General features: G+C 38.0%; 1 protein-coding gene across 3 annotated transcripts; it reads left to right on the top strand.

Annotated features, from left to right (window-relative positions):
• The first annotated feature begins 3,952 nt into the window (after positions 1-3,952).
• Positions 3,953-19,586, top strand: trnau1apb (tRNA selenocysteine 1 associated protein 1b). Of its 3 annotated transcripts, none has more exons than XM_036564964.1 (9): positions 3,953-4,135; positions 11,246-11,343; positions 11,514-11,613; positions 12,048-12,100; positions 12,396-12,527; positions 12,975-13,094; positions 14,589-14,826; positions 15,504-15,561; positions 18,612-19,586. In XM_036564964.1, the coding sequence occupies exons 1-9, from the start codon at positions 4,100-4,102 to the stop codon at positions 18,752-18,754; spliced, it is 978 nt and encodes a 325-aa protein (XP_036420857.1). In that variant the 5' UTR covers positions 3,953-4,099; the 3' UTR covers positions 18,755-19,586. The 3 variants fall into 3 exon arrangements, with proteins under 3 accessions (XP_036420857.1, XP_036420858.1, XP_036420859.1); XM_036564965.1 differs by having other exon boundaries at positions 15,519-15,561; positions 18,612-19,011; XM_036564966.1 differs by lacking the exon at positions 3,953-4,135 and adding an exon at positions 11,873-11,916 and having other exon boundaries at positions 18,612-18,775.
• The last annotated feature ends 579 nt before the right edge of the window (positions 19,587-20,165 follow it).

Here is a 20,165-nt window from a genome sequence, read left to right as displayed (position 1 = left end):
GACAGTGACGTAGATTTCATTTTTGTTCAAGAGACTCACTCTTGCATGGATGATAGTTCTTTCTGGAGGAATCAATGGGAAGAGAAGTTGTGGTTAGCACATGGTAGCACTCACTCAGCAGGGGTCGCTATTTTATCACACAAATTTAGAGGTAACATCTGTTTCACAAAAGTAGATATGAATGGACACTGGATAATACTTGTGATTGAAGTAGCAGAACTTCAGGTAATACTATGCAACATCTATGGATACTGCTCCAAAACTATGAAAGGAAATTGAAGACACCATAAGAAGCACACTCAATAATTTCCCTTCAGCAAAACTCATTATTGGTGGCGATTTTAATGAAGTAATGGACAATACTTTGGATAGACTCCCTGCAAAACCTGAATGTAACACAAATAATCTCTTAAAATTTAGCAAAAACTTAGATCTAATAGACACTTGGAGAGCCCAAAATCCACAAAGAAAACAGTTTTCTCGGAGCACCAAAGATTGTTCTCTTCAATCAAGAATTGATTTATGGCTAATAGCAAATGAATTATTACCTTTAGTAGAGGAGGCCGATATATGTCCTGCAGTCCTCACTGACCACAAAGTAATCAGATTGAAAATAAACCTCATTAACAAACAAAAAATCTATAATAGTGGCTACTGGAAATTGAATAATAAACTGCTTCGAAGTGATGATTTAAGAGGAATAATTGGGGAACTCATTAGCGAACAGTGGAAAATAGCACGTAATGCCAATGAATATGGGATACACTGGGAATTACTTAAGTTCAAAATTCAATGTGCCACAGTAGCTTTTGGTAAAAATCAAGCCAAGGAAAAAAAAGCCAAAATCATTAAATTGTTGAATGAAATATCAAATCTAAGTACTAATCCTGAGAACACTGAAAACTATTGTACATTCTCTGACCTACAAAAACAACTGGATCAAATTTATGAAGATAGGGCACATGGGGCTTTTGTGAGGTCAAGAAGACAGTGGATGGAAAATGGAGAAAAGAATAGTAAATATTTTTTCAATCTTGAAAAAACAAGAGGTGAACTTAATGCGATTAGAAAACTCATGGTTAGTGGAAAACCCAATGATGACTTTAAAACAATCTCAATTTTATTACTGACTATTATAGAAAATTGTTTGCCTCTCAAAGTTCTCTTGATAACACAGATGACATTTTTATGATGTTAACAAAAAAGAAAAAGGTTTCAGATGACTTTAATAACTTATGTTCCCAAAAATTACACATAGATGAAATTAAAGAATCAATAAAAAGCCTGAAAAATAATAAATCACCTGGATGTGATGGTCTGACTTGTGAATTTTATAAGGAATTTACAGACCTCATATCTCAGTTTCTGCTTGCAACATATGAAGAAGCTCTTGTAAATTATCAACTACCCCCTTCATTAAAACAGGGCATTATAACATTAATTCCTAAGCCAAGCAAAGACCCCCTGCTTCTTGATAACTGGCGTCCAATAACATTGTTAAACAACAATTACAAAATTCTGGCTATTATTTTGGCAAAAAGGCTAAAGTATGGAATTAATGAGCTCATTGATGAATGCCAGTCAGGTTTTCTGAAGGATCGTCATATTTCGAATAACATCAGACTCGTATTGGATCTGGTAGAATACAAAGACTTGCTTGCTGGCAACCCCTTGATCCTTTTCTTTTTGACAGCATCAGTCATACATTCATCTGGGAAATTCTTTCATTTTTATTCCTTTTTCATTAGGGCTATTAAAACATTATATAAGGGAGGAAACAGCTCAATTAAACTGATCCAGGGAACTACACCGAGATTTGATATGAAGCAAGGTGTTCGTCAAGGTTGCCCCTTAGCACCTTTACTGTTTCTGTTAACAACTCAGATTTTAAGCATGTTAATTAACCAAAGTCAGTTCAGAGGGATAACAATTAATTAGAAAGAAATAAAAGTCTCACAACTGGCTGAAAATGCAAATGAAATTCCCAAGGCCTTAGATACAATAACCAAATTCTCCAGCGTATCAGGACTGAAATTAAATGTTAATAAGTGTGAATTACTGGCCTTAAAGTTATGCAGTCATACCAAAATCTGTGAAATTTCTGTAAAAGACACAATCACCTACCTTGGCCTTAGGATTACAAAGAATCCACAAGAAATTAGTAACCTAAATTTAAATATAATGACTGAGACCATCAAAAAGAAGTTCAACTCATGGCTAACTAGAGATCTCAGTCTCCATGGAAGAGTTTTATTAACTAAAGCAGAGGGCCTTTCTCGTGCCTCGTACATTTTCTCCTCTATAGATGTCCCACACACTTTATGTAGCCCTCTTGATAGATCATTATTTAATTTCATTTGGAAGAACAAGCCTCACAAAATTAAAAAATAAGTTATCAAAAATAAAATAAAGGACAGTGGATTGAATGTACTGGACTTTCCAACATTTAATAAAATAAAGAAAGTAAATTGGATGAAAAGAAACTTAAAAAATTCTCATAGCCAACGGAATATTCTACCCAATTTTTTATTTCAAAAGCTGGGTGGTCTGAACTTTTTGCTGCAGTGTCCTTATGCGATAGGGAAATTACCAATCAAACTAGCCAACTTCCATAAACAGTCACTACTCTTCTGGTCTCTTATCTACAAACACAACTCTCTCCTCAACGTTGCTTCATTTGGAATAACCGAGACATCTGTCACAAAAGAAAAAATTTATTCTTTGAAAACTGGTGCAGGAGTAATATTTTATTGGTTAATCAACTGCTAAATGAACACTCTGACTTTCTACTTAAATATAACATTGAAATTAGCACAAAAGAATATATTATAGTAACAGAAGCTATTCCTAAAGGTATACTCACTCTCCTAAGAAACATAACAATAGAAATATCAGCATTAACATTTGATAACCTTGAAACGGCTTCAATTGATGGAATGAATATAAGTGAAGAATGATTTAATAATAGATTTCTTAAAGATTTATACATCCCAAGAAGTATTCCCATGGCACTGGCTCAATGGGCATCAAAATTTGTCATTGATTGGAACATAGTATGGACCCTCTCTTACAAATATGTATTAAATAACAAAGTCAAAGAAGAATCCATCCATCCATCCATCATCTAAACCGCTTATCCTTCTGGGTCGCGGTGGGGTGCTGGAGCCTATCCCAGCTGTCATTGGGCGGAAGGCAGGAAAAGAAGAATCCTTCATAAATATTACCCCTGCAACATATAGTCTCAAAATACAACTCACAAGTAGAGAATATGTGTAGCTTCTGTGGTGAAAAAAATGAATGTATTGAACACATCTTCTTCAACTGTACTCATTCTAAGGATTTTTGGTATGATGTAGTGAAGGATATTGGACAAAAAATGAACGTAATATTGATAATAGATATATTTGATATTTTATTCTATTATAAAGACTCCAATAAAGACATTTGCTACTTGCTTAATCTGTTCATTCTACTTGGTAAATACTTCATCCATAAAATGAAATTTACAAAGAGAATCCCATCTTACAGTGCATTTAAAAATGACTTTTACAATTATATCTCCTCAATCCAGTATATGTATTGTAAAAGAACAGCTAAGCTAATGAACGTATTGAGAAAATACAACTTTGTTTGAAGACGCAACCTTCATACCTCATGCAAGATGTGATAATCTGCTTTTCAGTTTATATATGTATTCTTTATGTTTTGTGTTTGTATACTGAAACCCTGTATCTGATAATTGCTTATTCCTCTAGCAATAATATATATATATATATATATATATATATATATATATATATATATATATATATATATATATATATATATATATACATGGAGTCCGAGGAGACCCACAATAGTCTGCGGCTCAGTATTTTCTTCGCTATTACTTAGTGCGCTTCAGTAGGTGGCGGTATGTTCTTTGCATGTGCCCCGCCGATACGTCGAAAGAAGAAGAAGAGGACAAGGTTCCGCCAGTTCCGCCAGCTCCGCCATGTTTTGAGTGGAGTGTAGTTGCAGGATTAACTCTGATACATCGTTTTACAAAACAAGCTGTGTCAAGTGAGATTTTATTTGTGGCACAGTTTTCATTGTCAAGATGTTTAACAGAATGACAAGCCTGTGGATGGGCGATGTAAGTACCGGATTGTTTTCTTGCTCAGCTAACAGTAACAGCTGTGTCGTGAACTTGGCTAAGGGTTTGCAACATGTGTTAGCTAGCTAGCCAAGTGAGACCAGCAGCAGCAAGCAAGCCACTACATTTCTTAAGGATTTCTTTTCAGAACTGCAACAGAAGAATAAAACATGACATTTTTCTAGCTGTAGTTTTTGTGGTTGGATTGTTTCTACTAAGAATGTGCAGCTTGCTGGGTAACATTAGCTGTCGACGGTGGTGATTGGCTTTCTTTGTTGGTTTATGTATCCAGCTGACAAATTAATTCTCCATTATTTTATGTGTACGCCAACACCATAAGGTGATCATGCTGAAAGCATTACATTTAAACGTACTATCATATACTTTTCTAATTAATGCTACTATTTGAAACATATTATTTTCGTGCCGTTAAGGCCATAAGGCAGCAGCCGACCCGCGCCCTGTCGCTCGCTCACACATATAGCTGTCCGTTACGGTCCTTAGAAAGCAAACAAGGACAAGGAACGAATAAAAAATGTATATATTAATGTGAAAGACGTGCAATATGCGTGTTTAATGTGTTTCTGTTGTAAGTCATTTTGATTTAAACTTGATGTCAGTAGCTAGTTCCTTGGAAGGGGTGTTTTGATGACGTCAGATCAACCCAGCTCGTTCAAGTCAGCTGACCTACCCAGTAATAAGTAGGGCTCATGCTGCCTTCAAGGCCTCCCCAGAAATTCCTACTTATGACTTAGGAGGTCGTAAGTACGACTTGATTTGTGTTCAATTGATTTTGGTTGGAAATAAGTGAAAATTATGTTTTTGGTTTATTTTTATTTTTCTGTTATTAAAGAGAATATGTGTACACATAATATTTCTGTTTTCGTGTGTGGATGGTTTCAGTCTGCAGTGTATGGTTGATGAATACCTGAAACATGGCAAGTTTATCAGCAGCTATCATTGTTTTTTGTTGATGCCCCAACTCGTAAACTTGGGGCTCCTCGAAAAATCCGAGTCTCCCAGTAGTAAATACGACGTTGTGATGCCGTTCATGTGCATCGATATCGTAAATACGATATTTCCGACACAAAAGTCCTCCGGCTACCTTGTAACATCCGTAACACTTGGAGTGCAGGCATACATTAAAACTTACAAAATAAGCTCTGACGAGTTTAAAGCGATCAGAAAGGGTTCTCGAAAACATGCCTACATTAACCAAATTGGGGAAATCGGTTTGACGCTAGACAATAAAATTGTGTTTTCATTATTTAATAAGGAGGGGCTTTAGCAACGGAAACTACTCTTTCAGATGAGCTAACGCTGGAGCTTGTCAGAGCACTGCTAGATGCTGAGGAGCTTGTTGGTTCTGAGGAGAACTTGTCTTTCATATATACTTTTAGAAAACTTCACACAATGTTTTAATAACAAATGTGGGCACTGTACAGTTCTGTTTAATTCTATTGATTTATCAAGCTACCTGCCACAGCAGGGGTTCTGTCCCTTATTGATGTCTGGCAGCAGGAAGTGGCCACTCCAATCCGGAAGTGGTGTTGTTTTGCTTGTGCCATTTAGCGAATGACAACTGCAGAGACACCAGCAGCACCGTCCTTGTTCCATCCACCTTAGTATCAGAATCAGAATCAAGCTTTATTGGCCAGGTATGCTTACACATACACATACATTCCTAAACCCACACTTCAACGAAGGTTAGCCAAGAGTTAGCTTAAAATAGACTGACCTTTGTCTCACGAACATAAACAGTCATCCAAGTACAGTAACAGACTTATGTCTGAACCGCCACAGCTAGGGGACACAGCTTACTTGTTGAGCTATCATTATAGAACAGTCTCTTCAGGAGAATCAGACAATACAGTAATCATTAATAATAAGGATTAGAGATCTGAGCACTCTGAAGTCAAATATTAGACTGTGAGAGCAATCCCATTGCCCCATCACTGGGCAATAATTATAATTACACAAGACAAAAGCGTCTGACATCTGGACTGCAAAAACAAAGAGCTTCAGTCTTTCAGGCTTAAAGGCTGAACTCATTAAACAGCTTGTTTATGATGATTCACACTGTTTTTCGTGTACAGCGTATTGTGTTGCTTATGTGTAATAGGCTAAAGAAGCTGTCACTGTAGCTATGGCAAGTCTAATTGATCCACCTCTCCAGGAATGGCAGGAAACTTGTAATCTTTCTAGACAAGCTTTAACAGCTGACCTGCTTCTTTGGTGAAGATAGCTCCACCTCTTGACTTGGACAGAGTTTTCCCTAAACTTACTTTACATTTTGCCTCAAATTTCATTTTTTTACCCTTATGCTCCCATTTTACCACAGTAGTGCACGAATTGTCATTGGATCTTCTGCCTTGCTGACTACTTTTTTCTGGGCAGCATTCAGCAACCCTTCTGATATGTGCAGCCCTACATTGACGTCCTTTTCACATACTGGTAGACTTTGGGACACCTCAGCTTGTGCATGTGAATTGTACAGAAATTTTGAAAAATCAGTGGAATTCCCCTTTAAGCATCTCTGCCTTCCACCGTGCCTGATTCTCAACACGTCCCATCCTCTATTTTCTGTTCATAAGCTTTGGGAGATGAATTTCGTGAAGGATAGTACTTTACGTGCTATCATTTAGGCTGTGTTGAATTTAATTTTAAGATCTTTGAATTCTTTCTCGGCCGTTTTCACGAGACACTGCGCAGGGGCATCAAATCACGCGAGCTTGCAGGTGTTTTTTTGACAGGTGCATGTGTCCATGTAATGCTAAAGAATATCAGTTACGTTTTATACATAAAAAGCAATAAATGCATAACAATAGTAAGAAATAGTTACCCATAAAAAATAATAATTCAAAGTTGCTACCTGTCGCCACTGGCGAGTTAATTAATTTAATTACTCGCAAATTAATAATTTTGGTCGCAATTGCGACCATTTAGTTGCAATCTGGAGCCCTGCTTTAGGTTGACTGTCTCTTCATTATAAACATAAGATTTGTGTGATCTGATACGGATTTTTATGTGGCTTAATATTGTACGATGCACTAATAATGAGGTAGAAAAATATGCCAGTAGCTGACGAGGCAGTTAGCTAACTGAGGTAAACTGTCAGCAAGTTATCAAAGTTAAATCTGCCAGTAACTGAGGGAAATAACTGTAAGCTGTACATGGACTTTAAGTGACTTAAATCTTTAGACCTACTTAAAGGAACAGGCATTTAGGCCACACAGCAGCTAGGAAAAGTGTGTGGATCAGGCCATAAATAAGGCTAATTTTACATCCCTCTGGAGTTGGTTAGGATACACCCCCATTTCATTGGATTCAATATGATGCTTCACAAGCCTGAAAACATGCAATAAAACAATCTCTTTAAGCTCTCGCATTGTATTTGCAACATGTAAACAAAAAAAAGAACCCTTCAGCATAACAATTCCATAATGCAGCACAAGGGGATACCTGAAGCCCTCTTTGCATAAAGTCTTTGTTTGTGCATTACATAGGTATTGTACCGTCCACTCTGTAGGTGATGGTAGCATACCTTGTGTGGCTGTGATCTGCATTTTAAACCAGAAGAAGAACATGTTTATCCAGCTTCTGATTTGAGGGATAGTGTGGCTGTATGTACTGAAGGTGATTTGTCTACTGTAAATATGTCCATTCTTGACATTTCTTTGTCTACCATCATACTACTTTATTTTCATAAAGAAATAGAAGTGTTAGCTGATGCGCACTGAATATTTCTGTTATTCAAATGCAATAAAACACAATAATGGTGTATATTGTAGTATACTTTGTTGATTTCATTTGCTGCAGTAATAGTATAATTTTATAAAGGTATTAAAAAGGTCTTAAGTCATTAAATTTGTACTTAAAAATGTGTAGATAACTTGATTTAAACACATAAAAATAAACAGCTTATGGCTTTCAGTGACATTTAATAGTCAGTGATGTTTGTAAGAAAAATGGAGCTCAAAAACTTGAAATTCAAAAATTATGCAAATAGGTTTACACATATATAATATAAAACAAATATGTTGTATGCGTCACTGACAATTATAAAAGGGCACACATTGGGACGGAGCTTGCCTTTTCAGTATATGGGTACAAGTGACTAGATGCAGGATCAAAACTGTGAAGCCTACACCAGCAAATACCTAGACCTGTAAATATAACACCATTAAAAATATTACAGTAAATATCCAATAATGCGGTGAAAATTCACTACCTTGTACAAGGCAACAACAGTCAGGGCATATGAACGTTAGTGTACTTATTTCATATTGTTCTTTAACCAAAAATGTATTTCATGTGATAACAAACAGTAGTTGGACGTGTTGAATGTATATGATGTGTGCTGCATATGGAAATCAGTGGAAGGAGACCATTTAGCCTAGGCGGAATGGTGGAAGTTGCAAGCTGCCGCTGTCCTTACCTTTAACGAGCGAAAACAGAAATGAAAAAGATTAGGAATCGTGTAACTTATTTATTAAATGTAAAACAGTACATTATGATTTTACAAGTAATTACACATTTCATGTGGGACATGATGGCAGATTATAGAAGTGTGTTTGTGTGTGTGTCGTCATGGTTGGTGAGTTCTGGCAGTGCTGATGCCTGCGCTGCTGCTGCTTTGATTTTCCCAGACACAGGAGACACTAAAGACATGATCTCCTCTGTCTCCTCTTATTACCTTCCTGTGTTATTGTTGATGAAAACTCGTTAGATACAATATTACAGTGATGGTGGAGAATAATGAGGAGACAGAGCTGAACGTGTGTCTTGAGGAAGAGTAACGTTAGTGTGGTCGGCTAAAACGTTCGGGAAATGAAACTGGTGAGTGGTGACACTGATAAACAGCACAAAGCGCTGACACAATATTCTTAACTTTCAGTTTATCATGCTTTAGTTTTCTTTGACCTTTTTTACATCAGTAACGGTAGCTAACAATAGCTGTCTGGCTAACTAACTTGATTACGTGTTTACGTTTCAGCTGTGTGCGTTTGGTCGGTTGCTAGGTAACAGAAATGACAGTTGGTGGTTGATTTCAGTCGAGTAAGTTAAGATTTCCTAACTTGAGAATAGAAAAGATGCTATAAGATTCTTAAGATAAGATTTGCTTCTGTAATACAATTTTGTGAAAAATCTTATCTTGACCTGTCAGATCTTAAGGTACTGCAAAAAGATAGGAAGTTTCTGTAATACGGCCCCAGATTCCTAGAACACAAATCTTATACCTTAATCTTTTATGGCTAAATGGATAAGGCCTGAGAACAAGACCCTCGGCCTCAGAGAACCCCAAAATATCTTGCTCCTGTTCTAAGGCTTTTGTTGGGGAGATGATAGGCCTTGGCTCCTTTTCAGATTTTTATTTTTTAGAGACTAAATGTCTGGGACATTGGTACTTGACCTTTTCCTGGGCTTCAGTACTTCCGTTGCAATTTATCAACCATGGTGATTCAGTCAGTCAGGGTTTTATTATATTATATATTCTTAAGTGTGTGTTTTAGTTCTCTGACCCTTGGCCTTTGCTTCAGAACCATGTTCCAGATTTCATTCTTTTGAGGCAAAATGGCAGGGTATTTAGTACAATATCCTGGGCCTGGGCCTCAGACCTCCCAACCAAATTTATTTGTTTTGTGTTGGGGCAATGACAATGTGCAGCTCACATAATCTTTCAGCTTGGCTCACGAACAGTTGAGATGTGGCACAGGACTGTGCAAAATCCTTAAAGTAGAGGTGAGCAATATGGCAGAAATGAAGCCTGACCCTCATATGATCAGAGGTGGAATAAAAAAACTACTATTTGTTTGTGCTAGCATTGTTTTAGAGAAATTAAACACTACAATTTATTGCCCCTCATCAACATCTAAATTGCACAAAGATGGTTTTTGTTTGCACACTTATGTCTGCACGTTCGCGCGTTGTACTTTTTGTTCCTTGTTGCACCTTGTTCCTGGAGGAACGTTATTTCACTCCACTGTGTACTTGTACATAGATGGAATGACAATAAAAGCCTCTTGACTTGACTTGGTCCTATTTGTTTGTGCAGGTTTTGTGCTGTTACAAGAAACGTTTGTGCCAATTTAATTCTCCATTCATAAAGCCGTAATATTTTGATGAGTGACGTAATTCAGCCACTATTTTTTTTTTGTTTTTTTTTCCCCTTTTCTTTTCTCTTTCTCCAATCCTTTAGGAAACAGGACAGGTGGAATGAAAAAGAATATCCATGAAAAGTCCAAAGCTGTTTTAGGATAAAACCTACATGGGTCACTGTTAAATTGTTTTGTGTTCTTGGTGGTTCGATAAATTCTTCTTTGATATTTGGTGAGCATTTTATCAAGTCACAAAATAACTTTAGCACACATGATCCATCAAATATTAACATTGTTTGTCACAGTAACCCTGCTGTTTGAATTTTAATTTTGAAAATGTGTTTTTAAATGGCTTTGTAACTATATTTTTTAAATCCTCACTTTTAGTTAGCTTAACTTCTACTGAAGGTAATTATGAACCTGAACAAGTAAAGATTCAAAAGCCAGATAACTTGTAATCACTGATACCGGCTGCTCAGAAGGGGAAAAAAACACCTTCACCCAGACGATCGTTCTTCAGAGAACCCTCTGTTGTTTTTTTGTTGTTATTTATTTATTTATTTATTTATTTATGAAACCAAATGTGTTTTTTATGGCATCATGCAAGGAACTCTTTTTGGCACTTTATTTGGCTATATGTTTCACAGACCCTGGCCTTTTTTTTTCAGATATTTGACAGTTTTGACAGTTTTCATGCTGAAAATGGATGAATGTTTGTTCCTATCACAAGATTTTAATCATTGTCTGTTCACTTTCCTTAAAATGTAACAAAGTTGTGACACCAATATGATCTTCTCTGTAGTGAATGCACTGAGTTAAGAAAGGACTTTGATCAGAACAGTTGGCTGTGGAATTGAGTGTAGTAGATTCCAGTTCATTGTAATACCTGACTTGGGTGGATCTAAGCGTGTGAGGTTTTGTAAAAGTAATTAATCTCTGTGAATTCATCTGTGGTTTACTCTTAAGAATGTTGTCTGGATTCATATGTAATAAGCTGTCTTGTGTCTTACAGTTAGACCCATACATGGATGAAAACTTCATCAAGCAAGCTTTCAGCACTATGGGGGAGACAGCCTATGGTGTTAAAATTATCACACATCGAGTCACCGGGTAAGACTGTCTGACTTCTGACTAGATGTTTTGTTTTTTTTTCTCTTAATGTCCACATTTTGCATGTGTCAAATGCTAAAAGATATTTTCTGTGTCAGCCTATTTCTGTAAAGTTTTCTTACATTAATTTTTGAACGCAATTTCATTGTGGTGTTTAATCATTCTTCCAGAGGCTCTGCTGGATATTGCTTTGTGGAATTGGCAGATGAAGCCAGTGTTGATCGATGTGTTCAGAGGCTCAATGGGAAGCTGGTCCCAGGATCAAATCCTGTGAGTGACCAAATTTGTACTTATTTTATAGTTTTGATTTATAGTGTAATATTTTTTTATAGCCTATAATCTATAGAAGAACAATTCTGAAAGTTTAAACAGCATGGCCCCCACCTTATATTTAAGCAAAGAATTAAATAGCTATTCCATGTACAACTAGTGGTGAGCAAGTTACAGTGTTTAATTTCTTACCAAATAAAGGTGGTTGAGGCTGTTTTATAAATGACTTTGTTTGAAACTGGTGAATAAACTCTGTTAGGAACTAGCTGACGAATGGGAAAAAGCCAGTACAGAATGCTGGAGGTATGTGATCATATAAATGTATTTTTTACTCTAAAGATTATTTTTCAGAGAAATTTCTTTGCTACAGGAAATGTTTAATTCCTGCTGATTAAAGGTTGTATATTTATTATTATTTATTTGTCTATTTCTAGCCCAGGAAGTTCAAGCTGAATTATGCAACATATGGGAAAAGGCCTGAACCTGGGTGAGTTAACATTTTAGGCCTGTATGGTTCCTTGCATGGTATTTTTTCATGTGTACTGATTCCAGTTACAGTACACTCTTCAAGACCCTTTTGAGTGCTTGAGGTAATGACTGAGCTGTCAGTGTTAATTTGATAAATCTATTGTTTCTGTTCCATTTAAACAAACCTACCTAGCAAAATGGTGAAGCATATTATGCTGTTTTTTTCTTTGTTGTATTACCGTTAAACAAACCTACTGTAAATTAATAAAATGGTGAAACATATTATGCTGTTTTTTTTCTTTGTTATTCCTCAGACCTGAATTTTCTGTTTTTGTTGGAGACCTCACACCAGAAGTGGACGATTATCAGCTTCATCAGTTCTTTGTGAAAAAATACCCTTCTTGCAAAGGAGCCAAAGTTGTCACTGATCCCTATGGAAATTCAAGGTATGAAAACGAATTCTGCCATCTTTGTTGCTTTCACTGTCACTTTCAATGACTGATATGAAGATAAGATTATTGCCCGATTATAGATGTCCTTTATTATTGATGAGTTGTATGATACATTCAATTTAATCCATTTATCTGCCAGTTATTTTGCTTCATTTTTTTAACCTGCTGTTCCAAAAAGGGGACACACTATACATTGATGTGATTTGCCTTTGTTACAAATCCTCTAAAACTATTGTTTTCCCCACATAGGGTAAGCAAGAGCAACTCACAAATGAAGTGATGCTACTTCATGTTAAAAGTAAAATAAAAGTTTAAGTTCTACCATCAATTTAAGCTTTTTTCCTTTTTTAAACTTTGTGAATCTTGCATTATATAAGCTTATTTCAATGTTGAAACTAAAAGGGAAAATGCCAACAATTTAGTTTTGTACTAATTAAATAGGGGCTATGGCTTTGTGAAGTTCAGTGATGAAAGCGAGCAGAAGAAAGCCCTTGAGGAGTTTCAGAATGCTACTGGCCTGGGAGGCAAGCCCATCAGAATAAGCATTGCAGTCAACAAAAGGTAAAATTGTCCTAAAAATCTTAATCTTACAGGGAGTGGACAAAATAACCAAAGTATTTAATGTGCTAACATAAAATGTCGAATAAGGAGTTAAATAAAAGCAAAGCTGCACTTTACCTGTAGAACAGGTTCAGTCTCGTTGAATAGTGTTACAAGCCCTGTATTATGTATAGTGGGATATTGAGGCATTTTTCAGAGTCCTGTTCTTTTAGGCTACATAAGATTATGCAACCAAGGATTGTGGATACAATGTTAATTAAATGGTGTAACATGAATTAAAAATCTTTTAAACCTCTGCTAACTGTTGGGTTTTGTGCCAGATAGGAGGCTTGAGGGACGGTGCTGTCCCCTTCAGAGGCAGTATACTTTAGCCCTAGTCGGATCACCATGCAGCATTAGATGATGAGGGAGACTTGTTTTTGTGAGGTCTTTTAGGCTACGTTTACATAACAGGTAAAAGTGGCCCAAATCCGATCTTTTTCTTTATATGTGACACAGATGTTATTTGTGTGGCAGTGTGAACAGCAAAAAACGCATTGAATCTGACATTTTCAATTCCGAATTGAGAAGCTTTCATATGTGGTACTGAAATCTGATACGTATGCGATCTGCTGCAATGCGACTCAGTCTGAACAGCCAGATCGGAAATCATGCGACTTTTATGTCAAAACAACTCGACATTCGTCATAATTTCACGCTGCTGAGACTTAGTCTGATGTTTCTGTACCGAAAATTAGAAGAGACTCATCAAACTGCTCCGTGTTCGAAGAGGTTTCGAACGGAAAGGAGACCGAGGCAGCGTCAGAGAACAATTTAAAGAATCCGAGGACACAAACCAAAGAAGTGGCTGTGACCGAATAACGTGCCCTGCGGGAGCGACTGCGTTCGCTGGCCGTCGTGACTGTTTTCCTTTGGATGAGCCGCTACGTGAAACACTGTTCTTTTGCACATGCGGGTCAGTTTAGGAGCGTGATCTGTTCAGACTGATGTCGCATACAGGTCACATTTAAAAGATAATGTGAACAGCCAAACAGAAAAATCGGATTTGGTAAGAAAATAAGATTTGGGCCACTTTTACCTCCTGTGTAAATGTAGCCTTAGAAAACCTCAGTGATGTCTCAGAGAATGATGGCACACATGCAAGTGCATTAATATTAATGTTCTCACATAAATATTAATGTACTTAATATGGCATTGTGATGTTGATTGTTGTTTGCATTCAGAGTAGTTTGCAGATCCTTTCATACTTTTGCAATATTTAAGTATATAACAGAAAAATACTATTCATTAAGGTATGGCAAAAATGCATATAAAATACAGCCCCACATAATTTGTAGCTAATTCTGTTATGACCAAATGTGCAGACTTTTGTTGTAATTGTGATTTGGTTATTGTGGTTCATTTTGTTCACCCCTGGTAGCTGATCCAAGTTTAAATTGTGTGTACACTAATTAGGTGGACCATTCCTTAACAGTGTCTTTGTTTATTTTACAGCAACAAATCAAACAACTACCATAATCAGAATCACAGTTATAACAGCAATTACCAGCAGCAGTACTATCAACAGCCATACAGTAATTACTATCAGCACTGGGGCTATGATCAGTACAACAGTTACAATTATGGATATAATCCTTATGCCACTCCTCCTCCGGTTCCTCATGGGATGATGGGACCCCCTCCACCGATGGGAATGCCTCCGATGCCCCCTGACATGCACGCAACCACAGAGGTAAGGAGGCATTGTTGCGAGGTCAAAAGTATGTGGATATTTCTTCTAGTACATGTTATGTTATGCACTTCTTAACATTGTTAAGAGGTGCATAAAATAAAGCATACAGCCCTCCAGTTTCCATAGACAAACACTAGCAGTACTGGTCATGCTGAAGAGCTCTGCTCAAAGTAGATGTCACTATTTTAGCACATTCACTGTAATTTAAAAAAATATGTCATTTTAGCTTTGTGATTTCAGGAGACTACCCCTTGTTGGGACGAGGCTGGGCAGTCAGGCCCCTTATCTCACTCATCTATGCTGATGCAAATCTTTTTCAGAGATGTTCATGAAGAACTTTACATTTCATTAAGAATTGAAGTCTCTGCTGAGTCAGCTTTGTCATAGTAGGTCATTGTATATGGTATAGGGAATGTGCTTAATACTGCTGGGAATTCTTAGTGGAGCATGAAGCTCAAAACAAACAACCCTTTAAAAATTCAGATTCCAATCAGCATTGAAACTGTCATGAAGTCTTTTCAAAAAACTACTTTGGTAACATGAGTCATTTTGAACTTTAATAGGAACTCTGGAAGACATGGCATTTGCATTGACTTCCAGCTTTTGTTCTTGACATGTTTTCCCTCTCTTTTGTGAATTTAAAGTTGTTTAATTTTTTTTTATAATCCTATGCTTAGATTATGTCATTACAGCAATCTTCTGATGCCACTGAAGAGGTTGAAGAAGACAATGAAGGTAATGCTTCTAGCATTTCTTTAGTTTTGTTGTGCTTAAAGGGTCACATTGGCCAAAAAACACAATTTTGTAAGATTTGGTCTGACTCTAAATATAAAAGTACAGTGGCAGTGTGGTCAGAAATTGGCCAATGATAAATGGGCTAAAGAGTGGTGGAGTGCGTGACAACTGAGGAGTATATAACATGCTTAACTCTGGTTATGTGAGTAGTGGATGGTTTTCTGCTTTGCCAGCTGCAAAGCAAGAAATTATGCCAAACAATCACCTTGTGACACTAGTTTGACATAGTCGAGATAATATATATATGCTCAAGTCACACAGCAGTCTTACTCTTCTCGCAAACTCGAAGTAACCCAGGATGCATCTCAATCTGCAGGCCGTACCCAGGGACAGAACTGCCTGTACTAGGTTGGTTTACGTGGACACCTTTCAGGGAAGCCCAGGAAGCTGCTGTGTTGGCATGTCCGTGCCAGCCATTGCATGCAGGGAACAACCAGCACTCTCATATGCCAGCTTGATCATGTCCATTAGCCAGTGGGAGAGCTGCTGCTTAAGAGAGTGGCAAACCCCATCTTGACTCAGAGAAGCATAGAAACAACTGATCCGATGTACGAAGCCCAGCTGTAGCAGTGACATAGGTCCTCAGAACTCGAACTGGGATCAGGCTGGTTTGTGTAAACTACTAGGCTGATGGACTTATCAATGAACCCAGGGTTGAGAACTTTGGATAAGAAGGCTGGGTTAGGTCTCAGCAGAGCATATGCACCATCAGGCTGATATGGCTGTTGTGGAGCTACTACAAGAATGCAATGTCTCTCCCTTTCAGCACTGTTGGACAGAGTGCAAATGAAGGGAAGTTGAGGGAAGGCATACAGCAGTTCCCTCTACCTCTTTTGCGCCAGAGCATCATGACCCAATGGTCCATTTTGGGCTTAGTCTGAAAACCACAGATGGCAGTGGATTGTGTCTGATGAGTCATGCATGTCTGAACTGCTGCCACATGAACGAGACCACAGGGGCAGTAGTGCGCTGGAGGTTGGGGAATGAGCCTTATAACAGGAAGGTCGCCGGTTCGATCCCCTGAGCTGACAGTGCATGACAGTACGCCCTTGAGCAAGGTACCTAACCCCCAACTACTCCCCGGGAGCCGTGGAAATGGCTGCCCATCACTCCCGGCAAGTGTGCTCACTGACCCCTAATGTGTGTGCATGTACTAGTGGGTATGTGGCTGAAATGAAATTTCCCCGTTGTGGGGCTAATAAGGGTAACCTAACTCTGGATGGAGGCTCCAGTGGCTGGGGATCAAAGTGTTGCGTGAAAGGACATCTGTCATCTCGTTGGTTGCACCCACGTGAGCGACTCTCAAGGAGAGAACCCTTAGTTGAGCCTTGTCCGCAGGTGCCATGCAAGATTCAGCAAGTAGCTTGAGAATAAGTAAGCCCCACAGACGCAGAAGTGTCAGACACGGCGTGGTAGTTCCACTTGGTAGTTCAGCGACCAAAACCTGCTGTAGATTTCAGCGCCTAGTCGAACTGGGATGGGGCCAGAGCATATTACAGCATCGGACATTGTCTGGGCTAATTTACACACCTCTTTAATGTTATCTTTAGTTATTTCTGACTGCCGCAGACGAACGTCATTAGTACCTACATGAATGACTATCCTTGAATATCTATGGCTTGCTAGCAGCTTCAGGTTCCCTCTAATGTCTGGCGCCCTGGCTCCCGGTATACAGTTAACTGCTACTGGCGCCCCTAATGGAGAAGCTATTGTCACGTGCCATAAAATAGAATCACCTGTAACCATAGCTCTTTCATCAGGCATCTCAGAGGGTGTCTCACTGAGTGGGGCAAACCTGTTCGAAAGCGTAAATGGGAGATGAGTGGTGCTTGCGTGGGGTAGCTTTAGCTTTGCGGCTATGCTGCCGAGACGCCACCCAGTCGCCCCGCTGTGAAGGCTCTGCTGCCGGAGTCGAAGGCTTGCTAGCTCTCCCTGAGGCACCCGGAGCTTCTAACAGCGAGTCTGAGCCCTGCTGAGTAGCCCTGCTCTTTTCTAACCTCTGGATGCACACCTCTGACAGTATAATCTTCTCCGTCAAACACAAAACTAACTTAGACTTCTCACAAACAAAGCTAGTAACACTGCGGTCACTAGTGACATAGAGAGAAGCATAACTAAACATGCTGCACTCAGAGCAAAGCAACAGCTCGCGGTTTGCCATACTGATACTCACGTTGTTTCGTTGGCTGAATTGAGTCCTTTCCAAGGGGACTCACGAATCAAATGATAGAAAAAGTGACTTTCAAAGGTCGGTGGTTGTGATTAATTGCGAGTAATATGCAAAAGAGAATTAAAAATGTAAAAGCTGCAAAAGACTAGCAAAATAGAGCGGAGAAAACCTAATCAATGTTCCTCTTGAATCTTGCTCTTTGATGTTTCATTGACCAGCAGTCTGTGCATCAATCTTCAGTGTTAAAGGTTGGTGAACTAGCAGTTATACGTTAACTCCAGCGTTTAAGACCATTTATTGTGAAAACTGTGTTAGAACGGTATGTTAGAATGATCAGCAGAGCTTTATATTACAGAGGATTATTTTTACCTACAAATCTAATTCTGCTGTGGAACCGCAACAGGGCAGTGAAAGAGCTGCGTGTTGCCGACCCCTGCCTTAGCTAAAGTGGAAAAAACATTTTCATAATAGACTTTTACTAACAGTACTGCGCAGAGCCGTGGTCACAGATGAGAATTTTGAGGCTAAAGTGTTGCTGAGGTTTAATAAAGAACTGAATGTCATGTCTGTACATATCTTGTTTCTTTCTGTTTCTTTCTGGCACTTGATTAAATGCAGTGTCTTGTGACATGTGGAGAGAAAAGTAGCTAAAAAGTAGTGCACTACTTTTTAAAAAGTAGCCACTAATTTTTCTGGAAAAGTAGCTAAATTGTAGCTAGCTACAAATTTTGGGAAAGTAGCTACAAAGTAGCTAGCTACTAAATTTTTCAGTAGCTATCCCAACCCTGCTTAACTGACACTTATCTTTCTCTTCCTCTAGATCTAAACCCGCAGGTTGATGTGGAAGCACTGAATAAGCAGTACATGGAGCGTAGTGAGGAGCTCTACGATTCACTCATGAATTGCCACTGGCAGCCCTTGGATAGTGTCACATCTGAAATCTTCTCAGAAAACTCTTCTTGATTGCCTGCAATAATCCTGGACCTTCTTGAAATGAAAATGCCTTTTTATGTAGTTCTTAAACTTTTGAGAAAATATCCGCTGCTGATCTGTTTTGTGTGGGACTTGTCAAGTGTTTCTCCTTCTACTTTGTCTCTTGCATTCTTTAACCATTAAATAAAGGTTTTTCTTTTTACTTTAAACAGCTTGTCTTTTAGAGAGTTCAGATTTAAAGCTGAGAGTGACTGCAACTCTTACCTTTAAAAGGATATTACATTTTATTATTACTAATTTAGTTTTTTTTTTGGTAAGCATCTTATACATTATAACTGAGTAAAGTTGATGTACACACACTTCTTGTTCAGCAGATGTTTTGGCTTGGACGTGGTGGTTTTATAATCCCTGCAAAAGGACTGGGGGCAATTAAATTGTTTGCTAAATTGTTTGCCATTTTCAAGTGATTTATTTGCCGCTTGTACAGAAATAACAATGCCCAGCTGTTGATGAACATGAATGTTTTAACATGCTGTTGTTTGGGGCTTGAATGTGCTGTGTGTTCATTGGTTAATGAAAGAACTGACATCAAATCAGCCTGTATAAGTTACAGTAGTAATGTATTTTCTTCATTTATTGGCTCCAGGAAAATTACTGTGCATGTTTAAAGTGAACGGCACAGAATGTTCTCCAACATTTTATCAGATAACTCTATCTGAAATGAATATTCCCTGCAAACATTGTGATTATTGCTTTCACACCATGAGGTCAAAGCTCAGGAATGTTGGAAACTCAAAACATATTTTTTCTGTTCTGCCCAGCTTCAAATTAATTTGAATAAACATATGAATTAAAAGTCTCTTTCTTTTTGGTTGTTTTTATATGTATACTAAATAAAAGAGTGTGTTAAGTGAACTTCACAGATGGTAGGATGTTCTGCCAGAGCACTAATGGTTGTATTATATGTTGTTTGGAGGGGGGGTCATGATCCCATTTTAGGAGAACAGCTCGACTGTCGCATACAATCTCACATTAAAGAACACAATGACATGCCATTAGGTTTTTAACACTGTTGTTTTTAATGTTTCCCTTTGAAAGCATAGCTGAGCTCAACACAAATCATCTAAACGCTGTGGTGCATTTTAAGTGCTTCCAATAATGCAGTACAGTGTTCCAAACAGCTTTCTAATTACAAATGTATTTAGAAACAGTATGGTTCTTTTAGCAATCATTGTTTGACAACCACACTTTTCAAATTAGTCCCTGGATTTTGATCCTAACTTTTCAAAATTGGACTTGAGATACTCTGTGCCTCTGTAGGCAAATAATCATCAAAAAATGACTTCTAATCAACCTGGCATTATGGAATTATGGAATTGACATTATGAAACACTTGTAAATATTGAAATTCTGATGAGGTGTGCCAATATAGACCAGATTG

The sequence above is a fragment of the Colossoma macropomum genome, unplaced genomic scaffold, assembly GCF_904425465.1.
Source record: "Colossoma macropomum unplaced genomic scaffold, Colossoma_macropomum, whole genome shotgun sequence".
Classification (NCBI taxonomy): Eukaryota; Metazoa; Chordata; class Actinopteri; order Characiformes; family Serrasalmidae; genus Colossoma; species Colossoma macropomum.
The sequence above is the reverse complement of the archived record's forward strand: the minus strand, read 5'-3'. Positions and strand labels throughout refer to the sequence as shown.

Coding starts and splice junctions, on each gene's coding strand:
- trnau1apb (XM_036564964.1), top strand. CDS start 4,100: ATGTTTAACAGAATGACAAGCCTGTGGATGGGCGAT. Junction 12,528..12,974: donor GATCCCTATGGAAATTCAAG/GTATGAAAACGA, acceptor CTAATTAAATAG/GGGCTATGGCTTTGTGAAGT. Junction 15,562..18,611: donor GGTTGAAGAAGACAATGAAG/GTAATGCTTCTA, acceptor CTCTTCCTCTAG/ATCTAAACCCGCAGGTTGAT.